Below are 24757 nucleotides of genomic sequence, written 5' to 3'. Positions count from 1 at the left end.
AGTATAATTATGACATAGGGACAGAAACCACTCGTTTATATCCATTTCTTGTTCTGTGTGATTAGGAGTTTTTGATTATTTCATTTCTTATTTATTGTGATTATTAGTTTAGGAATATAATACCATCTTGTTCTTCTATTTTTAAAAATATTTCAAGAATCAATTACTATTCGTTGTATTATTTAAAATTTTATCAATTTATTTATTAATTTTTTGACTATGATATTTCATCACATATTTTCTCACTCTTACTTTTCCCTCTCATAATTAGTAGAGTTATTTCTTTTTTTAGTGAAAGGTAACACATTTTTCACTATTATTTTTTCCTCTCTCCTATTTTATTATCTCTACTTTTTTCATCTCTTCTACTTTATTATCTTTTTTCTTAATCTCCGTGCCGGAAAAAAATACATCCACTACTATATATAGTAGTGGATGCATTTTAGGAGATTCTAGGAGCATCAAACGTCCTGCCATATTTGTTGTAAAATTTCAGCACCGACTCATTTTAAGTTTTGGTTCCGTTCCTGCCTCGTTTTTAATATGACACTGAAGTTGGAGAGCCTCCGAAGTATAGAAAGAAAGGGAGTAACTGCCTTCTGATTTTCTGCTTGCTGCTATTTTGAAACTCTTAAAGATTTAGAGTAAGAAATCTCGTTGTGCATGTTTGAGTTTCTATCTGCCAAGAAAGATCAAAAGGTGGGCATTAAGGTATGGATGTTATGTATCCAAATATCTCTTGAAAAAATGCTCAATGTAAGAAAAATGATTTAATTTCATCAAAATAGGAAATCCACAGGTCTCTTGGAAAAAAATTTAATTACTACTAAAAGAAAAAGTGCACAATTTGAAGACAAAAATGACTAACGTGCTACCGATCAGAATATAACGTGTGATATATAAACATGTGATTTCCCATTTGTCCCCACTACAGAATAGCCAAAGTTAGGTTCATGAAAACTAACCATTAAAAATGACACTTTCATATAATATCATCCAATAAAGCTTATGTGGAGGCCCGTGATTGGTGCATATATGATAAGAAATCAGTGTCCAAAATTCTTCCACACCTCATTTATATGATCATTACTAGATTATATTTTTTCTCAAGATCTGCCATTGTTCCCATTGTACAAGAGCAATTCACACCAAATCTTGCAATGGCAGCTATCTCTAGAGTGAGCATCACAACCACTCCAAAAAACTTCTCCAAAACAACAGATCCATCAACATCTCACCTCATCAAACTCTCAATCCCAACCACCCCATGGAGGAGACTCGCCACCGGCCGGATGTACATCCGGCCAGCAGCAGCTGTACCCGAGAAGCTGTCCGGGAAGGTGGAGGAGAGCATCAAGAATGCACAGGAGGCCTGCTCAGAGGACCCCGTCAGCGGCGAATGCAAGGCCGCGTGGGACGAGGTGGAGGAGCTGAGCGCGGCGGTCAGCCATGCTAGAGACAAGCTGAGGGACGCTGATCCATTGGAGAAATTTTGCAAGGATAATCCAGAGACAGACGAGTGCAGAAGTTATGATGACTAGCTTGTGTTTCTTGATCTCAAACCTGTGCTTCAATAGCTGTTGTAAGGCTTCAGTTAATGCCCTTCAACTAATGTATGAAACAAAGATCAAGATTTGGGATGTGTGAAATGAAACTAAGTTATTTACCACATATCTATATACATATATGCATTATCTAAACTAACAGTTCACACAATGTACAGAGACAAACACATGGGAATAATGAGGCAACATAAGCATAATCATCATAAACATAATGAACACTCTGGCTATGTATCTGGATAATAACATTGCTAGCATCGAAACTCTATATATAAACACACAAAAAAAACTTTTATACTAACACATTCTTACACAGAGAGAATCAAGGATCATAAGCACAAACAAAACCAAATGTCTCTAGCTGGACAGCAACGTTGCTAGCATCAAAAGCACGAAAGAGAGATGGATCTACACGACAAAACTGCAGCTATCAGAATACTAGTACTACTTGTGGATCTTTCAATTTCACAAAGATCAATCAATCAATAGCATAAAGATGAGGAATTTCAATTAAATAGAATTCATAAGAACAGTGCAAATGAGCAAATCCAACAACCTAATCTTTCTTGTGATAACAATTGTAGGACCAAGATATGTGACTACACCTAATACTAAAACATCAACTTTGACCATCACAAGCATCCTCAGCCACCATTTCAGCATTGGAACATATCAACAGAAGCAGGGGCAGACTGAATCGGGCAAGGCAGCTGCCAAGGCTCGAGCAATGTATCCGGGATGTCCGGGATATCAATCATGAGGCCGCTCACCTCAGAGGCAATCTGAAGCACAGAATTGAGCGACCTGAGGCGGTCAGTGAGTTCAGCAATCTGAGCCCTCAGCACATTATTGTTGGACGCAGCGTTCAAGTGCAGCTGAGTAGTGGCATCAATCATCTGGCTCAGCTTCTTGTTCTCCTCCTTTATCCGGCCCTCCTCTTCAAGAAGCTCATCCAAGCGCTGCTGCTTCTTCATCCGAGACCTACGCGCTGATTCGCGATTGGACAGTTTCCTCTTCCTCCTCCTTTCATCACCGTCCGAGCCTTGGCTTGTTGGCAATTGTTTCGAAGCCATTCCTCAAAACGTTATCGCAGTAATGATCGAGCGACTCGATTATTTACAATCAAATAATGCTTACTAAACCCTATAGCAGTTTTCACTAGATCCGATTAAATAAATCAATACAAAAATAAAAATAAAACTGATATAGCTGAACAAAATTAGGGCTTAGCGTGCAAATTCATAGAACCAATAGAGGAAAACTGCCGAGAATGAGTGAAGTGCTCTAATCTTATTCCTCGGCATCGTCTCATAACCTAATCGAAAACTTCTCAAATTCGCAATAAAAATAAAATAAAATATCTACGAATCACAAATCAAACCGCTCCGATCAGAAACCAATCTGCAGATGAATTGAGAACCAAAAACAAAAAAAAAACCGATTACATCACTGATCGCGAAGACAGAACCAGATTTCAACAATTAAATCAGATGCGTAAATATAAATAAAACGAACAGAAACTCGAAATACTAAAAAAAGGAGACAAAAAACAAAAGAAAAGGGGAAACGGAAATCGTGCTAACCTTACAGCTGCAGTTCCAAAAGATGGCGAGGGAAGATTTTTAAGGTTGAGGAAGATGGTATTTATAGGAAAAGCGATGCGATTTTAGGGGTTTTTTTAATTAAATTTATGTTACAAAGAGTTGAATTTGGATTTAATTATGGCGTCGATGAAATACGTGGCGTTGTATTTAATTTACAGCTAATAAGTGAGGGAATCTTCGCTCAAAAATGCGAATTCCACACGATATATCTTCTGCGTTCACATTTTTTTTGTCGATGCAAATGATTGCATATTACAAAATGAGATAATCAGTATACCACTTTTCCTTTTGGATTATCCTAATTAAATTTTTATTATTGACAAAAACAATTTATTTATATTTTTTTACTTTATTCTATTTTTTATATTTTATATTATCTTTCTACTTAATTTATACTAATAAAGATAAATTAATCATTTAAGACGGAATGAAGAAAGTAATATTTTAAATCATAAAATTTTGATATCTTTCTTTTGTCTTTTCTTTTGTAGTATTCTGTTTCCTTTGGTTATAATTTGTTCTATAAAAATAATAGAGGGAACATCTTTTTTGGTCCACGAATTTTACCAAAGTATCATTTTAGGTTCGTGAACTTTGAAAATATCATTTAAGGTCCATCAACTATGAGTTAATATCATCTGAAGTACTTTTTACTAGTTCCAAGTTTTTTTGGACGAAAATACCCTCAATACCTTAAAGGGTGTATATTTTTAATAAATTTATCATATACTCATATTTTTTTATAAATATCTTTACAATATATTTTTGGCAAATTTTTTAAATATAATTTGACCTTCAATATTATCATTTAATTTTGTGACATGCAAGAAAAGATATTTATTCAATTTTTTATTATTAAATAAAAGTTCTTTATTCAATTTTAAAAAAATTAATATAAAAAATCGAAGAAGCAATTTTACTTGCATAACACAAAATTAAGTGATAATATTTAAGGTCAAATTATATTTAGAAAATTTGTCAAAACTATATTGTAAAGATATTTATAAAAAAATATGATTATATGATAAATTTATTAAAAATATATACATTTTAAGGTATTGAGGGTATTATCGTCCAAAAAAACTTGGAAATAGTAAAAAGTACTACAAATGATATTAATCTATAATTGGTGGACCTCAAATGATATTTTCAAAGTTCACGGACCTAAAATGATACTTTGGCAAAGTTCGTGGACCAAAAAAGATGTTTCCTCTAATAATAAGATATTTTCATTTTAACTCGTCCCTTAATATTATACTATAGTTTTAATTTAGAAATTTTGAACAAATATTACTCCAACGCACCATTTTATTTACAATATCTTTAGAATTAACCAGTTTAATATTTTGTTGATCTCACTATTAACTATCCACTAAACTAGTATAATTTCTTAAATATCATATAAAAAAAACGTCTTACTTAGACAAGGACGAGTGGAATGTTTTCATATAAGTATTAATTTTGTAATAAAAATATAAATAAAATAAAATATTGAAATATGAAATCAGCTTATTTAACGTGGTAAACCTAAAATTTAGGTTTAAAAATTCTGTGTCCATGGTGTCAATATAAAATATTTAATAGAGGACAAAGTTAAAATGAAAATACCTAAGAGTAATCCTATCAGACTATAACACGTAACTACATTCTACAAAGTATTCCTTATAAAATATCAAAGTTACAACAAAAGAAATAGTTAAGTATATTTTTTAATACAAAAAGGGTTATAGTTGTTGGTGTTCCAACTAAATTAGAGGATGCAAATAAAATTATCATGAAAAAAAATAAAAGATTAAGTTAATTTATTACTCCATTCGGCCCGTAATAAGAGTCCTATTTAATTATGGCATGAGTTTTAAGAAAGGTAAAGAAAAATGAGTTGAATAAGTTAGTGGAATAATAGTTTTACTTATAGTATATATTAGCTTTATAATTAAATATGAGTAAAATAAGGTGGTGCAATATGATGCATTTATCATTTATGGTAAAAGTGAAATAAGACTCTTATTGGGGGACAGACAAAAATGACAAAACATAACTCTTGTTATAGGACGGAGAGAGCATGAATTTAGGAACACTTTTTTTTGGCGTCCTAAATTGTTGTAACTCTTTACAATTTTCCAACGCAAGTAACTGCGTCTCGATTTTTGCGCCCTTAAAGAATTAAGAGATAATAAAATAAAATAGAATAATAAATACAAAATAAAATACTAAGTGACAAAATACTTTCGAGAAAAAAATGTTTATTACATATTTTTTTCTTAATCTTCGTGGCTAAGGACTATTTAACAAAGATTATAGTATCACTCAAGACGTCATAGTGGTAGAGGGAAATGGATCTGTAGTTAAAATTTGTGGCTAAGAGCATCCCCATCCGTGCTCTTACCAACGAGCACGGATGTGGGCCCGGACCCACTTTTACTCCTTGCTCTTAGGCAAGAGCACAACATCCACATTCGTACTCTTCCGCAAGGACAAGCTCAAGGGTCCCACAATTCTATTATTCAATTTAAATAAAAATATTTCCACAAAATTAAAATGCATTAAAAATATCCGGAATACTATTACAAATTAAAAAAATTTAAAAATTACATAATTAAAATCCTAAAAATTAATTTGCGGTTGGTCGAGGAGGAGGTGCGGGGGTATTCGTGGTGACATAGGCTTCATAGGCAGCACGATATTGTTCATGGTATTCTTGTTCTTCGCGCTCCATTTTCGCAATGAGATTGGTGAAATCTAGGGGTGTGCAAAAAAACCGGAAACCGAATATCCGAACCGAACCAAACCAAACCGAAATTTTGAAATTCGGTTCGGTTTTAAAAATAAAAAAATTTCGGTTCGGGCGAAGAAAAAAATCGAAAAACCGAATTATATATATATTCTATTAATTTAATATATTATATTATATATAATATATATTCTTTTAATATATTCTACTATATAATATATATTATATGTATTATTAATTTTATATTATATATAAATATTCTATTAGTATATATAAAATAAAATAAAATACACATATATAAATATATATTTATATTGTATTTATTTTTTTCAGGTTTTTCGATTTTGTTCGGGTTTTTCGGTTTTTAAGTTCGGTTTTCGTTTTTTCGGTTTCGGTTTTTCGGGTTTGGTTCGGTTTGGATTTTGAATTAAATTCGGTTTTTCGGTTTTGGTTCGGTTTTGACAAAAACCGAACCGAAACCCGAATGCACACCTCTAGTGAAATCCATTTGAGAGGGTTTGAGTGAGAGAGAAAGATGTAGATAAGTTGTATGAAAAAATATGAATGAGAGATGATTTGATGTGAAAAATGGATGATAAATTTGTGTATTTATATATGATTTTGAGAATAAAAAAATAAAAAAAATTCCAGAAAACGGTAAAAAACGACCATATTTTTGGGAATCTAAAATTTTTTTATTTTTATTTTTTGGTATTATTTTCGATTTTAAAAAAATGAATTTCCAACGGAAATGCCATTGGTCAATCAGAACACGCCACGTCAGCTGCTCGATGCATCGAGCAGGCCGTACCACGCCTCTGGCACGGACGGACGGACGGTGTCCACTAACCGCGCCGCGGATGCTCTAATTTTTTATAGCAAAAATATCAAATTTTAATTTGTGTAGTTAATTTCTGCGCTGGAGAAAATAATGAATTGAATGCTTGGTTTCATTTCACCGCGTCTGCATCTGGACTTCCAAATCTATCTCTTCCTTCGATCAACACAAGTCACACAAATCGCCGAAAGCAGTAGCTGAACTGCGACAAAATATGGAGGTGGAAGGAGCACTGCCGATGGACGACAAGGCGAAGCGAATGAGAGATCTGCTCTCCAGTTTCTACTCTCCCGATCAATCGATACCCGGATCGCCGCCGCACAACACTGTTTCTAGATTCGCCACGCTCGATACCATCAACACCACCTCATTCGACGCAGATCAGTACATGAATCTCCTCGTGCGTTCCTCGCTTCAATTTTGAATAATTTTGTCGATTCAATGATGTTAATTGCCCGTGATTGGTTGTGAATTTCTTAATTTTTTACTTGTTCCACGAGTAATTGAGTGGTGCGCTGGTTATGGAATTGTTACATTACGTGTTTTGTGCAATTTTATGAATGATGCTTAGTTGAGGGAATATAGACGACTTAAGTTGAGGGGTATGTGTATTGGCTATCTCTAAATTGGGTGGAAGGAACAGATAATATGGAGCTGTGACATTTCTGCTACAATTTGATCATACATTCAACATCATTTACTAAACTTCTTCGCTGTAGTTTATATAAGTGGGAAATATTACATGATATCTTGATTGTTGGTTGGATGCTGATATAAGATAAATGACACAAGATAGATAAACGATATAGGATACTTAACCATGGGTTGATATAAAATGTATTTAGGATCATTTATGTGTGAGAAACATGTATGTGGGCTTTATTATTATGGGGACCGGGACTGTTATTCAAAAATTTCAACCAGTTTCTCCATTTCTGTTGCTTCCAAATGTCTATCGGATGCCAAAAAAGAAAAACTAATGGCCAGACTGGACTGCTCATAGCATTTTGCTAATGTAGAAATTCATATTCAGTGTATAGTAGTATTTGTTTTTTGCTCACTCACGGATGAGAAGGAACCTGCTTTCTTGAATCCGCTAAAATATGGAGGCTTTTGTCTATATGTTGTTTCCCTTAACTTATTTTCGTGACTGATTATGTAGGTACAAAAGTCAAGCCTGGAGGGTCTTCTTCAGAAGCATGTGGAAATGGCTGCAGAGATTAAAAATCTAGACACTGACCTTCAAATGTTGGTGTATGAGAACTACAACAAATTCATCAGTGCAACAGATACAATAAAGAAGTAACTTTTCTTATTAGAAGGACTAGTCTCAGTTATTTTTTTTGTTTGTGAACATCCTCATCCACAAGAGCACGGTGTATTGAACTTTTTTTTCTTACTTTTATCTATATGATAATCTGTCAGCTCAACCTAATTATTTCCATGTTTCTAGGATGAAAAATAATATTGTTGGCATGGAGACAAACATGGAACAGCTTCTGGAAAAGGTGTTTGGTATAGATTCGTTTTGGTTTCTGTTAAATACTAGAACTTTGCGGACTTTCAAAACAATTGTATCAAAAATAAAGATCAGTAACTAGAAAATTCAAGGAATTAGTTATTTTTGCAATTTAATCACATATAGCATATAATATTTTAGCAATGCTAGACTGAAACTGACCCCCCCTCCCATTCATGACAACAGACATCTGAACTGATGCACCATCGGATTGATAGACGTCTAGTTCTGGCTTATTTTCACTTTAATTTTACTGAATTTAGAGGCCGACAAGGAATTGCAACTGATTGGAAGTTTTTTCTGTTATTGCCAAAATTTAGGAAATATGATTAAAATGCAAAAAAACCTTAATTTGGTAAATTCTTTTGCAATTAACCCCAAATTGTATCAGAGATTGACTTGTTACTTTTGCAGATAACATCCGTGCAATCTAGGAGCGATGGAGTCAATACTTCTCTTTTCGAAAAGAGAGAACATATAGAGAAGTTGCACCGCACACGCAATTTACTTCGAAAAGTTCAGGTACTAGAGTTGTTATGTTTCTCAGATGCCCTGTATAATTGGTTGGTCATGCAAGAATTACAAAGATGTTATATTTTGTTGGTAGAGCAGTTTATTTATGATCTACCTACAAGACTTCAGAAGTGTATCAAGTCAGAGGCCTATGCTGATGCAGTAAAGTTTTATACAGGAGCCACTCCAATCTTCAAGGTCTTTTGCCTTTGAATTTTCTGTGAATCTGTATATATTCACATTCTGTAGCATAACTCAGCATAATGAACCCTGCATTTCATCAGTAACTGCCCTATCTCTGACCTCTCCTTACTATGATCAGGCATATGGGGATTCTTCCTTTCTGGACTGCAAACGTGCATCAGAAGAAGCAGTGTCAGTAATTATAAAAAACTTGCAGGCAAGTCCCTTTTTTCGCAGCTATCTTCACTATTGTCGAGTTTCTCACTTTGTAATCCTTGCGGGGGGTGACGATGCTTTTGTTCACTCTCAGAACCTAAATATTTAAGCCTCGGTAATATTTCTGGTTCACCAACACAGCAGTGTAGATTATTTACTGGTAGTTGAACAATCCCTACCTTCAACAAAGTACAGAAGACATTTTCCAGTCTCACATGTTCGCGCTTTCTCACACACTTATTTATATCTTACTGAAAGATGAGTAGTATCACCAGGATTTGTTAAAATTTTTAATGGTGAAAGAATTAGGTTTGGAAGATACAGGAATATTAGTTTCCCCTAATGGCCTAATTTGATCTCTTTAGTATTAGTATGCATACTGGGAAGCTACATGTAATCATTTTACAGTAGAAATGAACATATGCTGCATCACTAATTGTAGATTGCTTCTTAAAAGGGGTAAATGCAAGGTAAGAGTTGTTTTGGGCTAAAGGGTTTCCGTCCCTCACCCTTTTTTCTCTCTGTATCAGTCACATTTTAAGTCTGAGTGTTTCTTTCAGGGTTTAGTTTTCTCAGATTCTGAGTCAATACAAGCAAGAGCTGAGTCTGTCATGCTTCTTAAGAAGTTGGACTTTCCGGTTTGTATCCAAAGCTTTTGTTTCTCGAATCTCAGTAACATGTTTTAACTTCTGATGCACTATGTGCAATGCATTACAAACTAAGCAAATAAGGTTTTAAATGTAGGTCTTTCTGGGAATTTACTGTTTTATATTTCGGGTTGCTGGCCATGTGGTGAAATTATATGAACTTCTATGCTATTCTTCTTTTGATGTCAATAATCTTTTGTTAATTGTTATTCTGGTTCGTATCTGAAAGTTTTGTTTCTTGATAACATATTCTAATTAGTGACACACTGTCCCATGCATTACAATTAGAAGATAGGTTTTTTAGTATGGGTGTTTCTTGGAATATAAGGCTTCGTTAGGTTTGTGTCTTGAGGAGAAAGTATGTGAATGTTCTATTGTAGTCTACCCATGATGTCAATAATCTTTTGCTAATTGTTTTTCACCTTTTGTTGAATAGGTTGAAAATCTGAAGGTTAAATTGTTTGAGAAGTTGAAGCAGTTTCTTGTGGACCTTGATCTGGAATACAATGAGTTAACAAATGTGCCTGTTAATGTTGATGAGTCTATTAACCCGAAATCTGCTTCTACTACCACACATGAGGTGAGAGGAATTGGCAACTTTGAGTTTGCTTATGCAAGTTTTGAACACAGATTATTCTGCAACAGTTGGGCTGCAAATTACATTCATCATATTTTATATAGGCGCCTGCTGTTAGCAATGTACTTAAAGAAATCAGAGTAATTGAATAGTCACCATTCTTCACAGTTTGTTTTTCTTCTCATGCACTTGAATCAGTTTCAACTAATATCAAAAGTTCAGATATGTAGGCTTCAAGTATCATCATTTAGATTACAAATTATGTTTACTTTCAGGCATCAGTTCATGAATTTGCGGAAGCCATTCGGGCTTATAAAGCTATATTCTTGCATTCGGAACCACAGCTATGTAATCTCGGACAAGACCTCGTTAAGAAGTACAGCTGCTTTTATGATAATTTTGCTATTGTACATCTTTTTGTGTTATGAGTTGTGTTAAGTTGTCATATTTGCTCTGAGATTAAACTTTAAACCTAAACATCAGGCATTTTGAAGCTATTCATCAACAAATCATGAAGCATGTCCGATCTGCAGATCTTTTGGCAATGCTCCGTAAGTAACATTATCCACCATATATCACTGTTGATTGTGGTCACTGGTTTTTCATTCTTTGTTTTTGTATGAATGTTCAGAGTTATTTATCTGGCTTTAACTCTCTCAATCCACCATAAACTACATTACATGGGGTGGAAGAAAGTGTAGCTATAATGTTACTCAGGATGTGGCGTTAAGAAATTTTTCACAGTTTTATGAAGCCATACAAAACCGTGACTTATGTAGAGAGGATTAATATATTTAAAATATGCTCGAGTATGAAGTTGTCATTTAGGCTGACCAGCTCCAGATGTAGACTTGTAATAGTTAAAGAAGCAATCATTATGTGCTTGTTATTACTCTAAACTTGTAATGAGAACTCATTTTTTGGCTTAAATATTTGTGTATGTGACATCTGTATCAGTTGGGCCACAGACCTCTCAAGAGGCTAAGATGATAGACGGAATGAATAAAGGCTGGTTATATGATTCCATCTATTTTTGCCTTTTGTATTTCTCCAGGCATTATCTGGACTGATGTGCTTCTTATGGATGAAGTGCTACCTGAAGCTTCCCTGCCAGATTTTGCTTTGCAGGTAATGACATTTTTGCTGAACGGCATTGTACAAGAGCAAATTATGTCTGCTCCTACCAGCTATCTACCTAGTACCTACATTGCATTCTCAACCTCAGTTTATTTTGCGCAATAAACTAGTAAATATTTTTTCCAGCATGCTCGTGTTGCCATCAAAGATTACACCTGCAGCACATTTAGTCGGCTTTTGATGAATATCTCAGGTTTGTAGACTCTGTGCCATGTTATAGTATACACAAAGTCTCATTTAATTTCAGAGGAATACTTGAACATTTTATGTATGAATTTCAGATACATTTGTATTTGATAGTCATTCGAGATGGCTCAACATTCTATATCACTGCTCACAGTTAAACTATACACTTATGAAAATATGAAAGCTAATTTGTCCTACCCTAATGACTTTGTGTAAGGTTTTTGAGATAACTCCATTGTGAAATTTTTGTTGTCGATGCTCATTTTTGCTTCTTTTTATCTACCAGACACCCTTAAGAAATACCAATTTACAGTAAAAGAAGAGATGGAGGAAGAATATCCGTTGCGTGCAGCCCTTGAAGCAAGCAAAAAGTCAGTGATCCAAGGCAGTATGGATGCCTTAATGGTAAAGATAAATTCCTGGATATATCATTGCTCCCTTGTACTGTTTCCATTATGTAAAGTTTACTACCATGAACTGTTTTGATTCTTTACCATCTCTGTGTCCCTTAAAGGCAGGATCAGTTTTATCATGTGAAATTTATTTCACATATGTTAAAGCTTGTTCATCCCTTTTAAATTTCAATTGGTTTTCTGGATTTGAACACTTTTTTTATTCAAACTTGTAAATATTACTGTATAAGGAACAAAAATGCAGACAGACTCCAAACTAGGTATTTGAGCTGGTTATATGTTTCTTCTTTTACCACCTTTACACCAGCCTCATCATTTTCTGATGTTACACTTTATGTTTACATGTCCCTTGATGAAGCCTTCAGTTCTCGCCAAACTTTACTTTTGTACATCCTCATTCATTTCAAAACCAGGTTTAATGGCTTGTAAATAAAGACCAATAATACATTGTAGTCCATGGTTTAGAAGCTTGAAATTTTCTATGATTGAAAGTGGGCACAAGCAATCAGTTTATACAAAATTCTTGTGTTCTTGGTGTATCAGGAGTAGAGCTTTATCTTTGAAATATTAAAATTATAAAATAACCATCTTAATATGTTCATGTGGTTTCTGATATAACAAAAGAAGATGATCACACTTTTGTCGCTATAAGTGGCTTTTGTCATGTAGTGCTGCTTCATAAACACTATATACTTTTGTCGCAGGACTTCAGGCTGCTGCTTGATGAAAACCCAGAGTTACTACTCAAGTTGAGAGACTTAACAATCGACTGGGTCCATGAAGGGTTCCAAGATTTCTTCAGAAAGCTTGATGGCTATTTTCTCTTGCTCTCTGGAAAAAAAATTACAGCATTTCAAGATGTTAATTTGATAGAGGAGATGCCAGGAGAAAAAATATCTGCTGGGCTTGTTCTTGTACTGGCACAGTTAACTCTTTATATCGAACAAACTGCCATCCCCAGAATCACAGAGGCAGGGAGCTGATCCCCCCAACCCAGAATCCTGTTAATATGTATGTATAGGTTTGAATTGTATCTGACACCCAAATCAAATTTGCAGGAACTAGCTTCACTTTCTGCTGGTGGTGGGGTCCGTGGCCTCGCAACAGATCCCGCTGAAATTTGTCGCATCTTTCGGTCATCTGGGGAAAGTTTCTTGCACCTTGTGAGTATTCTTGATCTAAACCTTCAAGTAAAGCTTTTGATTTTATATATTCTTTTTTATGGTAAATGAATTTAAATATAAAGGCCGCGCAACAAAGGACTCGAACCTGAGAAGTGAGACCTTTTCCGCTTGGCCAACTCACACACACCTGATTTCGTCTATTCTTGTTTGAGTGGTTGGTAGTGTTTGCCTGAATTTGGATGAATGTTCCTCAATGATGGATAATGCTTTTGTATATTTTATTGCTAGTCTTGATGAATGCATTCTGCTGTTCTTGTCGGAATAAGTAGCTCATTAACTGCACTAGTTCTTAATGACCGTTACTGCACTTTTCAGTACATAAAAATGAGAACTCAGAAAATATCAGTTCTATTGAAGAAGAGGTTTGCAGCCCCAAATTGGGTGAAGGTAATTGAAACCATTGCTTAATTTTATTTCATCCTTACTTCAACAGCTGATCTAGCTGAGTATTTAACTTCTCACGTGTTTCTGCAGCATAAAGAACCCAGAGAAGTGCATATGTTTGTGGATTTACTTCGTCAAGAGGTAATAAGTCCAACTAGATGTTTTATTCTTGTATTTATTTGTTCCTGTTTTCTTGAAGATTTGAAATACAAAGTTTGAGTTACATCATTGCCACGAGACTTATGTGCATATCTATCCTTTTTTCTTTCACTTCTGTTATCCATTCTGAATTTTATACTAGTATGAATTAATTTTGAATTGATATTTTTTGATATCATCCATAAGCTCGATGAAATAAGGTCTGAAGTAAAGCAAATTCTGCCTGAGGGCCTCACTCACAAGCATCGTCGTAACAATAGCAATGGAAGCACTACTTCTTCACGCAGCAATCCTCTGAGGGATGACCGACTACTGACCAGGTCAAATACTCAGAAGGCTAGAAGCCAGCTTCTGGAGAGTCATCTAGCAAAATTGTTTAAGCAAAAGATGGAAATCTTCACAAAAGTCGAGCACACACAGGTTGAGACACTTTTTTCTAGTATGAGCTTTTGATTTATAATTCTTTGAATGAATAACTGATCAATGGTGTATTGATATTTACTATGATTTGCAGGAATCTGTCGTAACAACAATAGTTAAACTTTCCTTGAAGAGCTTCCAAGAGTTTGTCAGGCTCCAAACCTTTAACCGTAGCGGATTTCAACAGATTCAATTGGACATTCACTTTTTGAGGACTACTTTAAAGGACATAACTGAAGATGAAGCTGCTGTTGATTTCTTGCTAGATGAGGTAAGTGTGCCATCGTCAATTTCTCTTGGAAATGGCTATAGAGTTTTCAATGAATAGCCGGATTGTTTTTTTGTATTTTGATTGCGCAACATAAATTAGAATGTCGATGTGGTGTGATTGAACAGGTGATAGTTAGCAGTGCAGAGCGCTGTCTGGATCCAAATCCGCTGGAGCCTCCTGTGATGGACAGGCTAGTTCAAGCAAAGCTAGCAAAGACTTCCGAGCAAGGCGGAGATGAAAAATCGAAGTAGGAAAGTAACACGAGCCCTCTCTTGTTGGTTCTACTACGTGAAGACTTGAAGATTTTTTTGTAAATGAGTCGCACCGGGCTATTCCCAGCCGAGGCCATAGAAAGATTATAGGCAGCTCAGATGGTTGTCGGAGGAGAGGGGATGTCGTTTATACCTTTGAGAAAAAACCAGTTTTTGTAAGCCTTTGGTCTCTTTATCCTATCTGATGATATGAATGTGATGTAGATTGTTGGTTGCAAAGTTGGCTAATAACAGAATCACTTGTTACTAATCATGGAACACTCTTTATCCAACCACTTGCTTGAAGATAAAGACTCACACTTTAATTAATAAGTGTGTATTGCAGTTTGGTTAAATTTTGGTCTTGTTGGCTTAAAAATTTTGAAAAGCGTTAAATTTATTTGCATGTCATTTTAATACATTACGTGGATGTATGAAAACTTTCATCTTTGTTTCATGTTTTGTACATGTCATGTTGGCAATAGTAAACAACTTATTATATATTGCATCACTAACTGTAGACTGCTTCTTAAAAGGGGTAAATTTTTTGTATTATTTATACAAAATTTAATTTTTTTGTATTAATATAAAATAAAATAAAACATTTGTATAAATCGTGTAACTATACAACAGCATCACCGATTTGTAATTTCCAGAAATCCAAGGCTTTCAAATGCAATTATAAGAAACTCTTGAGGACCTATCTGCAATTTGTAGCGCTCTCTCTTTTCCCGCCAAAACTTCCACCCTATATTTCTGCCTCCTCTTCATTTGCCGCCAATATCCAACTGCTCATCACTGTCACTCTCACTCTCTCTACACGCACAATCGGGCAAGCGCGGACGTTGCCGCAATGAACGAATTTGACTTCAAGCAAGATAGAGGCAAGCCAACCGCGGACGTCTTAGCATCGTCGTGCGTCTAATTGTTTTTGCCTATTAATGTTAGATCTCATTCTGTATTGCAGAAATCGCGAAGGATTTCCTTACTAACTTTATAGATGCGAGCGGCGAAGCCAAATATTTTGGCATCCTTGTGAGATTTCCCTGCTTCTTCACTGCATTAATGAATTGATTATCACCCCTCCCCCATTTTTAATTGACAAATTCGTTTTGCTATCTTTCCAGCAAGATGTAGCGAATCGGAAGAGTAAGGTCGTCCAGATCGAGCTCGAAGATCTACTCAATGTAAAAGTTTATGGTCTTAGTATGTTAGTCCGATTAATTTGGGTGCAGTAGCTCTGACTTTAGGGTTTTGTTTGGAAAAATTTAGTACAAGGATTTGGATGAGGAATTTCTCCGGCGCGTCACTGAAAACACACGGCGATATATTGGGATATTTGCTGATGCAATTGATGAGCTGCTGCCAGAACCAACCGAGGTGCTTCCGGATGACGAAGATGATGTTTTTATGACTCAGAGGGTTGTCGACGAAAATGACTCCGGTGGAGCTTCTGATCCCCAAAAGAAGATGCCTCCTGAAATTAAAAGATTTTAGTAAGTTTTGTGGATCACGCTGTATTCGATGCTTGACTATTTGCTTTAATTTAATTAATCTTTTTAATCTGTTAGCACTGCTGATTTGTAGTTGATTTCAAAACATTGTACCTATAGTTTAATGGCATACCAATTATGACAGCAGAAAATGGTTGGTTGAATGCAGTAATTTGGGATATTTTGAAACAATGTTGGGTTAGCGCCAATTGCATTTTCTGCGTTTTTAATAGTGTTTCGGTGTCTAGTGTCGTCACTTGTTGGTAGTTATGGAGTCCAAAAGAAGAAAAAGAACAATGGAGACTTATACTTGTCTGCGTAATTTGTAAGGAATGGTGGAACTGTAGAAGTAACATTTTGTCTTTGTTATATCAGCGAAGTTTATGTGAAGGCATCTCCAAAAGGGAGGCCATTCACGATAAGGGAGGTTAAAGCTTCATATATTGGTCAGCTTGTAAGGATATCTGGCATTGTGACACGATGTTCAGATGTCAAACCGCTAATGCAGGTTGCTGTCTACACATGTGAGGAGTGTGGATTTGAAATCTATCAGGTTTTATCTTTGGTTCCCAATTGATTATGAGTTCTGTCATCCTTTTGACTCATTTAGTTGATAACCTAATTGTTACATGTGACACAGGAAGTTACTGCTCGAGTATTTATGCCTCTATTTGATTGTGTTTCTGAACAATGCAAAACAAACCATGCAAAAGGGAAGCTCATTCCCCAACTCAGAGCATCGAAATTTTTGAAGTTTCAGGAGGTTTGCATTTCATTGTGGCTTATGCTCAAGACCCCTCTGAAAGTATATGTTCCCGTAAACTTTCTAATATACTTTTCAGGCCAAAATGCAAGAACTAGCTGAACATGTTCCAAAAGGTCACATTCCTCGATCAATGACGGTGCATTTTAGAGGAGAGCTTACTAGAAAGGTTAGTGATTAAAAATTTAAAAGCTACTTTTAGCAGATATGCATTGTAATAATAGTAAGCCTTGTTTTGGGAACATGCTGTACAGGATTTGTCTATTTGTGCCATATGTTTCTTGGGACCTTTTATGACAGCTGACACAGACATGAGTACCTTGGTTCTGTGAACCTTTCACTAGTAAACTTGGGAAAAAGTGTGAGAGTCGATGATCATTGATGTCTTGTAAAGTGTCTGTGTATCAAACTTCAAAGTGCATATTCATGCTGTGGCATCTTTTAATATAAAATGACACAGACATGAGTACCTAGGTTATTTGAATCGCACCTTTCAGATTTTTCTCCCAGTGTACAAGTTCTAAGACCCATTTGTATAAGAATCTGTTCTCCCTATTCGTATTAAAGCTCAATTTGATATATTTTGCCATATGATTTCCCTTTTGCCTCTTTTTCAATGTTATCCGTCTCTTGAGCTTTACTTTTGTTTCAGTTATGTTTTGTTTTTCACAACCTTATTAACCTTTACACTTAATATACTTCAGGTTTCTCCTGGTGATGTTGTAGAGTTGTCAGGAATATTTCTCCCAATTCCGTATGTTGGGTTTAGGGCAATGCGAGCTGGCTTGATTGCTGATACTTACTTGGATGCAATGTCTGTCACCCACTTCAAGAAAAAATATGAAGAGTAAGTTTTTGTAGATTTGCATCAATTCCATAAATTTCCATGTCCAATAATCTAAGGTATTAGCTCTGAGTAATTTGCTACATGCATGTGCTGAAGTTATTAAAATAAAATTACTTTATAATAGCGTAAGGTAAAGAGCCAATCATTATTTTTGTTTGCACAGATAGGTTCTGTACAGCTAATACTGTGTAGTTACAGAGTATTTAAAATTTGTGTGATTTTTTTTATATAAAATTATGCTTAGTAAACCCAAATGGACATTGACAAAGTTTTGTTATTTTTTTTTATGTAAAATCATGCCACCTTCATTCATTGTTAATGGAAACAAGTAACTATAGCAATTCAATGTTGTAATCTTTTTCTTCTATAAGATTCACTCCTGATTCTGGGTTCAACAAGGAACTTAAATAATCATCTAATTAAAAGCAAGTAGCTTACCGGATATTTTACGAATCATTCTTACCAGTTTGTACAGAGGAATGTTGTGGAGTTCCATTTGTTCAACTCTTCAGTTAAATATCTCGTGAACACAATAAGTTCTATGACAACCTTATTGTTGATTTGATCTTCTAAATGCAGCTATGACCTTAGAGGGGAGGAGGAGGAGCAGATTGCTCGGTTAGCTGAGGATGGTGATATCTATAACAAACTCTCACGATCATTAGCCCCTGAAATTTTTGGACATGAAGATATTAAGAAGGCACTTCTTCTTCTCCTAGTCGGTGCTCCTCATCGAAAATTAAAAGATGGGATGAAGGTACTACCTGTGTAGATTCCCTTTGCTCAAACTTCTATGATGTTCCAACGATTCACTTGGATGTATGAATCTCCTAGCGCACCGATATATTTTAGAATCTGTATCATGTTTGCATATTTTAAAGTTATTTTTTCTTTATCATACTTTAGTAAAATGAAGTTCCCTCATATACAATGCAGATTAGAGGAGACCTACACATATGTTTGATGGGTGATCCGGGTGTTGCAAAAAGTCAGCTTCTGAAACACATAATCAATGTTGCGCCAAGAGGTGTGTACACAACTGGCAAGGGAAGTAGTGGAGTTGGTCTGACTGCAGCTGTTATGAAGGATCCAGTGACAAATGAAATGGTTTTGGAAGGTGGAGCTCTGGTGAGGATGTTTTTTCATTGAAACCATTGGGATATCTCTTTCTTCCATTGTACAGTTATACTAATCACCATATCTATCAGGTACTTGCGGATATGGGTATTTGTGCCATTGACGAGTTTGACAAAATGGAGGAATCTGATCGTACAGCAATACACGAAGTAATGGAACAGCAAACAGTTAGCATTGCTAAAGCTGGAATCACTACATCCTTGAATGCACGAACTGCTGTTCTTGCTGCTGCTAATCCTGCCTGGTACCTATTTTTGTAAACTCAATGCAGTTTGTATTTCACAATTGAATCTATGTAAGTTAGTTCAATAGTTGATATGGAACTATAATCATCAAGTGGTTTCTAATAGTTAAGTGTGAGGTCTTCCAGATGTTAACTTTGATGTTTCACAACATAACTTTCTTGTGTTGCAGGGGTAGATATGATCTAAGGAGATCACCTGCTGAGAATATTAATCTTCCTCCAGCTCTTCTGTCAAGGTTTGATCTTCTGTGGTTGATCTTAGACCGAGCAGATATGGATACTGATCTTGAAATGGCTCGGCATGTTCTCCATGTACACCAAGCAAAAGAATCGCCAGATCTTGGGTTCACTCCTCTTGAGCCATCTCTCCTTAGGTAAGTAGCAGTAACTTCACTGTTGGAGATGGTTCTCATTTCTCCAGTCAAGTTTGTCGTAAATATGAAAAATAAGTTGTGCTAGTTACCGGCCTTGAGCTAAAGTTTGCAAACCATATCTTGTGTAAATTAGGATGCAGGGTCGTCAATGTCTCCGACTCATATCTATTAAAAGTTAATTGTTTTCTCGTGTTAACCAAATGCCTTGTGATTATCAGGGCATATATTTCAGCTGCACGAAAACTGTCTCCTGCTGTACCAAGGGACTTGGAGGAATATATAGCTAGTGCATATTCAACTATCAGGCAGGAAGAAGCAAAATCAAACGCTCCACACACGTATACAACTATCAGAACTCTTCTCAGTATTCTGAGGATATCAGCTGTAAGTTTCTTTATTGGATGCTGAAATATTGCAAGAAGGTGAATATTTGGAATAGATTTGCTCATGAGTGATTCCTTTTACAGAATACTATCAATCAGACAACCTATGCTGCTCATCTTGTTTTGTGGCTTAATAAAACAAAGTTTTCAACCTTTTAAACAATCTTTGTTTCCCAATATTAATTTATTGTTTACAATATAAAAATGTATAATCTCTAGCATGGCAGATGGTACTTTTTGTTTTTTCAGGCTCTGGCAAGACTCAGATTCTCTGACAACGTAGCTCAGAGTGATGTGGATGAGGCTCTTAGGTTAATGCAAATGTCAAAGTTCTCATTGTATTCAGATGACCGCCAACGGTCTGGTCTGGATGCAATATCTGATATCTATTCGATCTTACGTGATGAGGCTGCAAGAGCTAACAAAACGGACGTAAGCTATGCCCATGCGCTCAACTGGATCTCAAGAAAGGTCAGTTTCTCCAAGTTGCCTGTGACACCTTTACTCTGAACTTTATTCTGATTCATCATTCATTGTAGCAAGTGAATTGATTTATGAGAAATAGAAACTATGCATTTCCCTGATCTAAACTCATACTGCTGGGAATGCTTCAATTCTATGGTGTTTTATATGCTGGATATCTGATTGTCTGAACCTCGGTTTAACCAGGGATACAGCGAAGCCCAGCTCAAAGAATGCTTAGAGGAATACGCTGCCTTAAACGTGTGGCAGATCCATCCTAACACCTTCGACATTCGCTTCATTGATGCTTAGCTTAAGTGATGCATAGTGTCACATATAATATGCTGTTGCCATAGACGGAAAGCTTAGCTAGATAACTTAAACTGTAGATGCTTGAATTATTTGCTGATAGTTCTATTAATGTTATTCAATCTTTTTTATGCTCCCTTTACTTAATCATTCATGTAATGTGTCTAGTTACATTTCCCAAATTTTGACCATTAAAAAATTTTTGTTACTACAATTTTATTTTGTCCACTCTATATTTCGAATATGTGAAGGTGATGTTAATGTTAACAAATTGTGGGCCCACTACCATAGCCTCGACAAAGGCGTACTATTATGATATTTCGATAAAGTTAAATTTCAACATTCTATATTATCATGATTTCATAATTTCATAATTTCATAATTTCATTCAACTGATGAAATCTAGTCGTAACTGATAATTAGTCATTTTAAAGATCTAATGCAAATCCCAATTCCAATTAGTATATTAATTTGGTTAAAAAAGGGAGGCGGTGGTTACGTGGCTCAGTCCTAATAGAAGGGACACGTCACACCTGAGCCATAAAATCCACGCAATTTATATTTAAAATAAATACTCCTATTAATTTTCCCAAATTCCATTCCTCCGCCGTCCGTCACTATCAATTTCTCCGCCTCAATCAAACCAGATCCGCCGCCGCCGATCGACCATGTTTCTCTTGGACTGGTTTTACGGCGTTTTGGCTTCTCTCGGTTTATGGCAGAAGGAGGCTAAGATCTTGTTCCTCGGCCTCGATAATGCCGGAAAAACCACGCTCCTCCACATGCTCAAGGATGAGGTCTTCTTTCTTCCTTTTTAAATTTTTTTTTAATTAATTGATTTGATTAATGGATCCTGATGATGGAAGCGTGGTTTCATTCAGAGATTAGTGCAGCATCAGCCGACGCAGTATCCGACGTCGGAGGAGCTCAGTATTGGCAAAATTAAGTTCAAAGCTTTCGATTTAGGAGGTCATCAGATTGCTCGTAGAGTCTGGAAGGACTATTACGCTAAGGTAGATTTTATTCAGTCTATTTTTCTGTTTGTGTTTTTGAATGCGCTGCTGTGGTTTTGCCATCTTCAGTCGATGAGTAAACGGTGCGTTTACAGAATGTTTTGCTAGAAATTAGGGATTGTTTCTAAAGTTTCATCTGTGTTCATGGAATTCTTCAAGTCATGTTTGGATTTAGATTTACTTGTTGTTTTCACGGTTTTGAGTGATTCAAATATCGTGCAATAGATGAATTTTTGAAGCTAGTAGTGTTTTGTTGTTATTTGGGCTTTGTAATGTGAATAAATTGGAACTGCAATGGTGAATATATGTCTTTAGCTCATTCCCATGTTATGTCAGTAATAAACTAAAATGTTGGAAACACATAATGTGTCAATGTAACAGTGGAAGCTCCGTGTTCTTTTTAGCTCTTACCTTCGGGCTTCACTGGTGCAATTTAGAGTTAGAACAATTGGCCTAATGAAGTGATTTTATTGGGGAGGTAAGCTTAGATCCTTTAGCACCTCAACATGTACAGTGAAAATTATGAGACCAACACGTATAAAAAGCAAATTTTGATATTTAACAGGTTTAGACACTGTTGAGTGCAAGACTTGTTAATGAGATTGGACTACTCATATTTGTTGCAGTCTGATCAACATATATCAGCCTTAAGTTGTAATGTGGTGAAAAATTGAAACTATTTTTCAAAATGTATCCAGTCATGAAGTTTGCAAGGGAAAACATATGGATCTCATATAGATTATCACCTGAGGAAGTGCTAAACTTCATAAAGAAAATTCTTACTTTTTATTGTCAATATTCGATTCAAGCACTTTAAAACCTAATGAGATATATTATTATATAATAACAATTGTGTCTTATGGTCCTGCAGGTTGATGCTGTAGTTTATTTAGTGGACGCCTATGACAAGGAGCGTTTTGCAGAATCGAAGAAAGAACTAGATGCACTACTTTCTGATGAGGCCCTTGCCACTGTCCCATTTCTCGTTCTGGGAAACAAGATTGACATACCATATGCTGCATCTGAAGAAGAATTGCGTTATCACCTTGGCTTGGATGGTGTGACAACTGGAAAAGGGAAGGTTAATCTTGAAGATTCTAATGTGCGCCGCCCTCTGGAGGTATTCATGTGCAGCATTGTGCGCAAAATGGGCTATGGTGATGGTTTCAAATGGGTCTCTCAATATATTAATTAGAGTTGTTACCATATAAATGTCTAATGGGCATGCCCATAACTCGTATTTCTTGAAGAAGATAGGAAGAACTGCTCCTCACCGAAAAGATCAAAAATATTAAATGGATAGAGTATTAATTTCTTTCAGGTTGGTTTGATTTGATGGTTGTTACAACTTATGCGTCTTCTCTGTACAATCCTTATCTGAAATTTGGCTGTCTATGAGGAGTTGGTGCTAGATAAATGGATATACTATATACATATCATATCTTTGTGACTGTTTCTGGAAACATTGTTATTTTCTGTTTGAATCTTTGCCTGATGTGCAGCTCTTAAAACTAATGTTTGTTGAGTTCCTTATGTCATTTTATTGAATTGTTCATGGTAGTAAACCAGTTGTATATTAGTTTGGTTAGATACCCACTCCTTGGATGTTAGAGCTTTTAGGGAGTGTTAGTTGCCTCACTAACACAAGTTTATGTTGATGTTGTGGCGTTTAAATTGATAGCTCATGGAAAAATGGGATATATGACCTCTGGGGATTGTTAATGTGTGCGTCTGCTTTCGAACTGATGCTCGAAAGTTGAAATGGCCTTCCTGGTTGTCAGTGATGAAAGGTGAAGAAACTTGAAGGGCAGGCAAAGTTCACCATCTTCATTGGAGATGTTGGTGTCAAGTTAGGTGGCGGTGAGAAGAGAGGGGAACGATGTTGTTTTAGGGCCATGCTAGTTCTAAGTGAGATTTTGGCAAGGTAGTAGTAGACTGGCTTAGTTGTAGAAGCGATTCATGAGGTGATTTAGTCAGTTTTTCTCACTCACTTTGCTATTTTGGAGTTTCCATCCTCCTTTTTATCAGAAAAATAAACAGAAATTTTAAAGACCTCCTTGGTGTTCCAACATTAACATTGGTGTTCCATCCACCATGAGTGTGCAACATTAACATTGGGAAAGTGTTGCTTCAAGAGCAAAGAGTGGATTGTGACAGTGGGATTCAAGATTTTGTAAAAATAAGAAGTATTGTTGGGATACATTTATAATGAGTGGTGCAAGAGCTTGGTAATTGTGATTGAATCTAACTCCACAACGAGTGGGTTCGATAAATGTGATTGGACCCAACTCCGGTACAATAATTGGGAACTATGCTGGTAAGTTTTTTGATGAGACAATTATAAATCTAAAGGACACTTGCAACCTCAAAGAGTTTAACCACCAAGTTAGGGTTGAATGGTGTGGTTCCTCAAAGTCTGGAAGTCTAGGACACTAGAATATCAAACCTGAAAGAAGAAAGATATAAGAGAAAAGCCATGGCAAAATTGCAATTGTAATGTACGATTTTTCCCACAAAAAAATGTACTTTTAGAAATTCTCGACAAACAAACCTGGGTGGAAGAGGGGGTTTGGAAATAATTTTCAATCAACAATAGACGACACGCTTCAGTTAGAACCTCACTAGTTGGGTCGTTGCCAAGTGCAACAATGCTTTTACTACTACTACTACTCATCTTTTTATTCAACACACAATATTAGATGATGGTCTTTGCATGTCATTGATTGTAACGCATAAAATTGTTGAGTTTAATCTCCTTTACATGACAGGACATAATGTTTCATAATGACATTTCTAAAAAGAGTTAGAATTTGGGATTCCAAAGTTGGCAACAATCCTTGAAAATACCACATCCTCCCCCGGCATCAACCCAATGTAATTTTCGTTTAATCAAAAGAGCATCTTTTTCTATAGATCTAGTCTCGTGTTTTTTCAATT

The 24757-nt window shown here is 35.6% G+C and overlaps 5 protein-coding genes across 7 annotated transcripts; 4 read left to right on the top strand and 1 right to left on the bottom strand.

Moving 5' to 3' along the window:
* The first annotated feature begins 1098 nt into the window (after positions 1-1098).
* Positions 1099-1671, top strand: LOC121802458 (calvin cycle protein CP12-1, chloroplastic-like). Its single transcript, XM_042202134.1, has one exon. The coding sequence runs from the start codon at positions 1161-1163 to the stop codon at positions 1539-1541; it is 381 nt and encodes a 126-aa protein (XP_042058068.1). The 5' UTR covers positions 1099-1160; the 3' UTR covers positions 1542-1671.
* A 377-nt stretch (positions 1672-2048) lies between these two features.
* Positions 2049-3300, bottom strand: LOC121802459 (bZIP transcription factor 53-like). The gene is made up of 2 exons (XM_042202135.1): positions 3146-3300; positions 2049-2963 (listed from the first exon to the last, which is right to left on the bottom strand). Exon 2 carries the CDS (start codon positions 2633-2635, stop codon positions 2219-2221), a length of 417 nt encoding a protein of 138 aa, XP_042058069.1. The 5' UTR covers positions 2636-2963; positions 3146-3300; the 3' UTR covers positions 2049-2218.
* Positions 3301-6812: 3512 nt separating this feature from the next.
* On the top strand, positions 6813-15151 carry LOC121801794 (vacuolar protein sorting-associated protein 51 homolog). Of its 3 annotated transcripts, XM_042201202.1 has the most exons (20): positions 6813-7135; positions 7898-8037; positions 8189-8243; positions 8669-8776; positions 8867-8965; positions 9090-9167; positions 9727-9804; positions 10250-10393; positions 10666-10766; positions 10874-10941; positions 11445-11518; positions 11654-11720; positions 12000-12118; positions 12831-13097; positions 13185-13289; positions 13626-13697; positions 13785-13835; positions 14040-14273; positions 14368-14544; positions 14670-15151. In XM_042201202.1, exons 1-20 carry the CDS (start codon positions 6950-6952, stop codon positions 14793-14795), a joined length of 2349 nt encoding a protein of 782 aa, XP_042057136.1. In that variant the 5' UTR covers positions 6813-6949; the 3' UTR covers positions 14796-15151. The 3 variants fall into 3 exon arrangements, with proteins under 3 accessions (XP_042057136.1, XP_042057137.1, XP_042057135.1); XM_042201203.1 differs by lacking the exon at positions 9727-9804; XM_042201201.1 differs by having other exon boundaries at positions 8669-8965.
* Positions 15152-15534: 383 nt separating this feature from the next.
* Positions 15535-20938, top strand: LOC121805168 (DNA replication licensing factor MCM7-like). Its single transcript, XM_042204957.1, has 15 exons — positions 15535-15679; positions 15763-15830; positions 15923-15982; positions 16068-16291; positions 16664-16841; positions 16929-17051; positions 17131-17220; positions 17756-17898; positions 18478-18655; positions 18835-19026; positions 19107-19279; positions 19450-19653; positions 19872-20037; positions 20286-20507; positions 20706-20938. The coding sequence occupies exons 1-15, from the start codon at positions 15649-15651 to the stop codon at positions 20808-20810; spliced, it is 2157 nt and encodes a 718-aa protein (XP_042060891.1). The 5' UTR covers positions 15535-15648; the 3' UTR covers positions 20811-20938.
* A 442-nt stretch (positions 20939-21380) lies between these two features.
* Positions 21381-23283, top strand: LOC121805635 (GTP-binding protein SAR1A-like). The gene is made up of 3 exons (XM_042205575.1): positions 21381-21604; positions 21689-21820; positions 22692-23283. The coding sequence occupies exons 1-3, from the start codon at positions 21476-21478 to the stop codon at positions 23013-23015; spliced, it is 585 nt and encodes a 194-aa protein (XP_042061509.1). The 5' UTR covers positions 21381-21475; the 3' UTR covers positions 23016-23283.
* Positions 23284-24757: the final 1474 nt, after the last annotated feature.

This window comes from Salvia splendens, chromosome 5 (assembly GCF_004379255.2).
Source record: "Salvia splendens isolate huo1 chromosome 5, SspV2, whole genome shotgun sequence".
Taxonomy (NCBI): domain Eukaryota; kingdom Viridiplantae; phylum Streptophyta; class Magnoliopsida; order Lamiales; family Lamiaceae; genus Salvia; species Salvia splendens.
The sequence above is the reverse complement of the archived record's forward strand: the minus strand, read 5'-3'. Positions and strand labels throughout refer to the sequence as shown.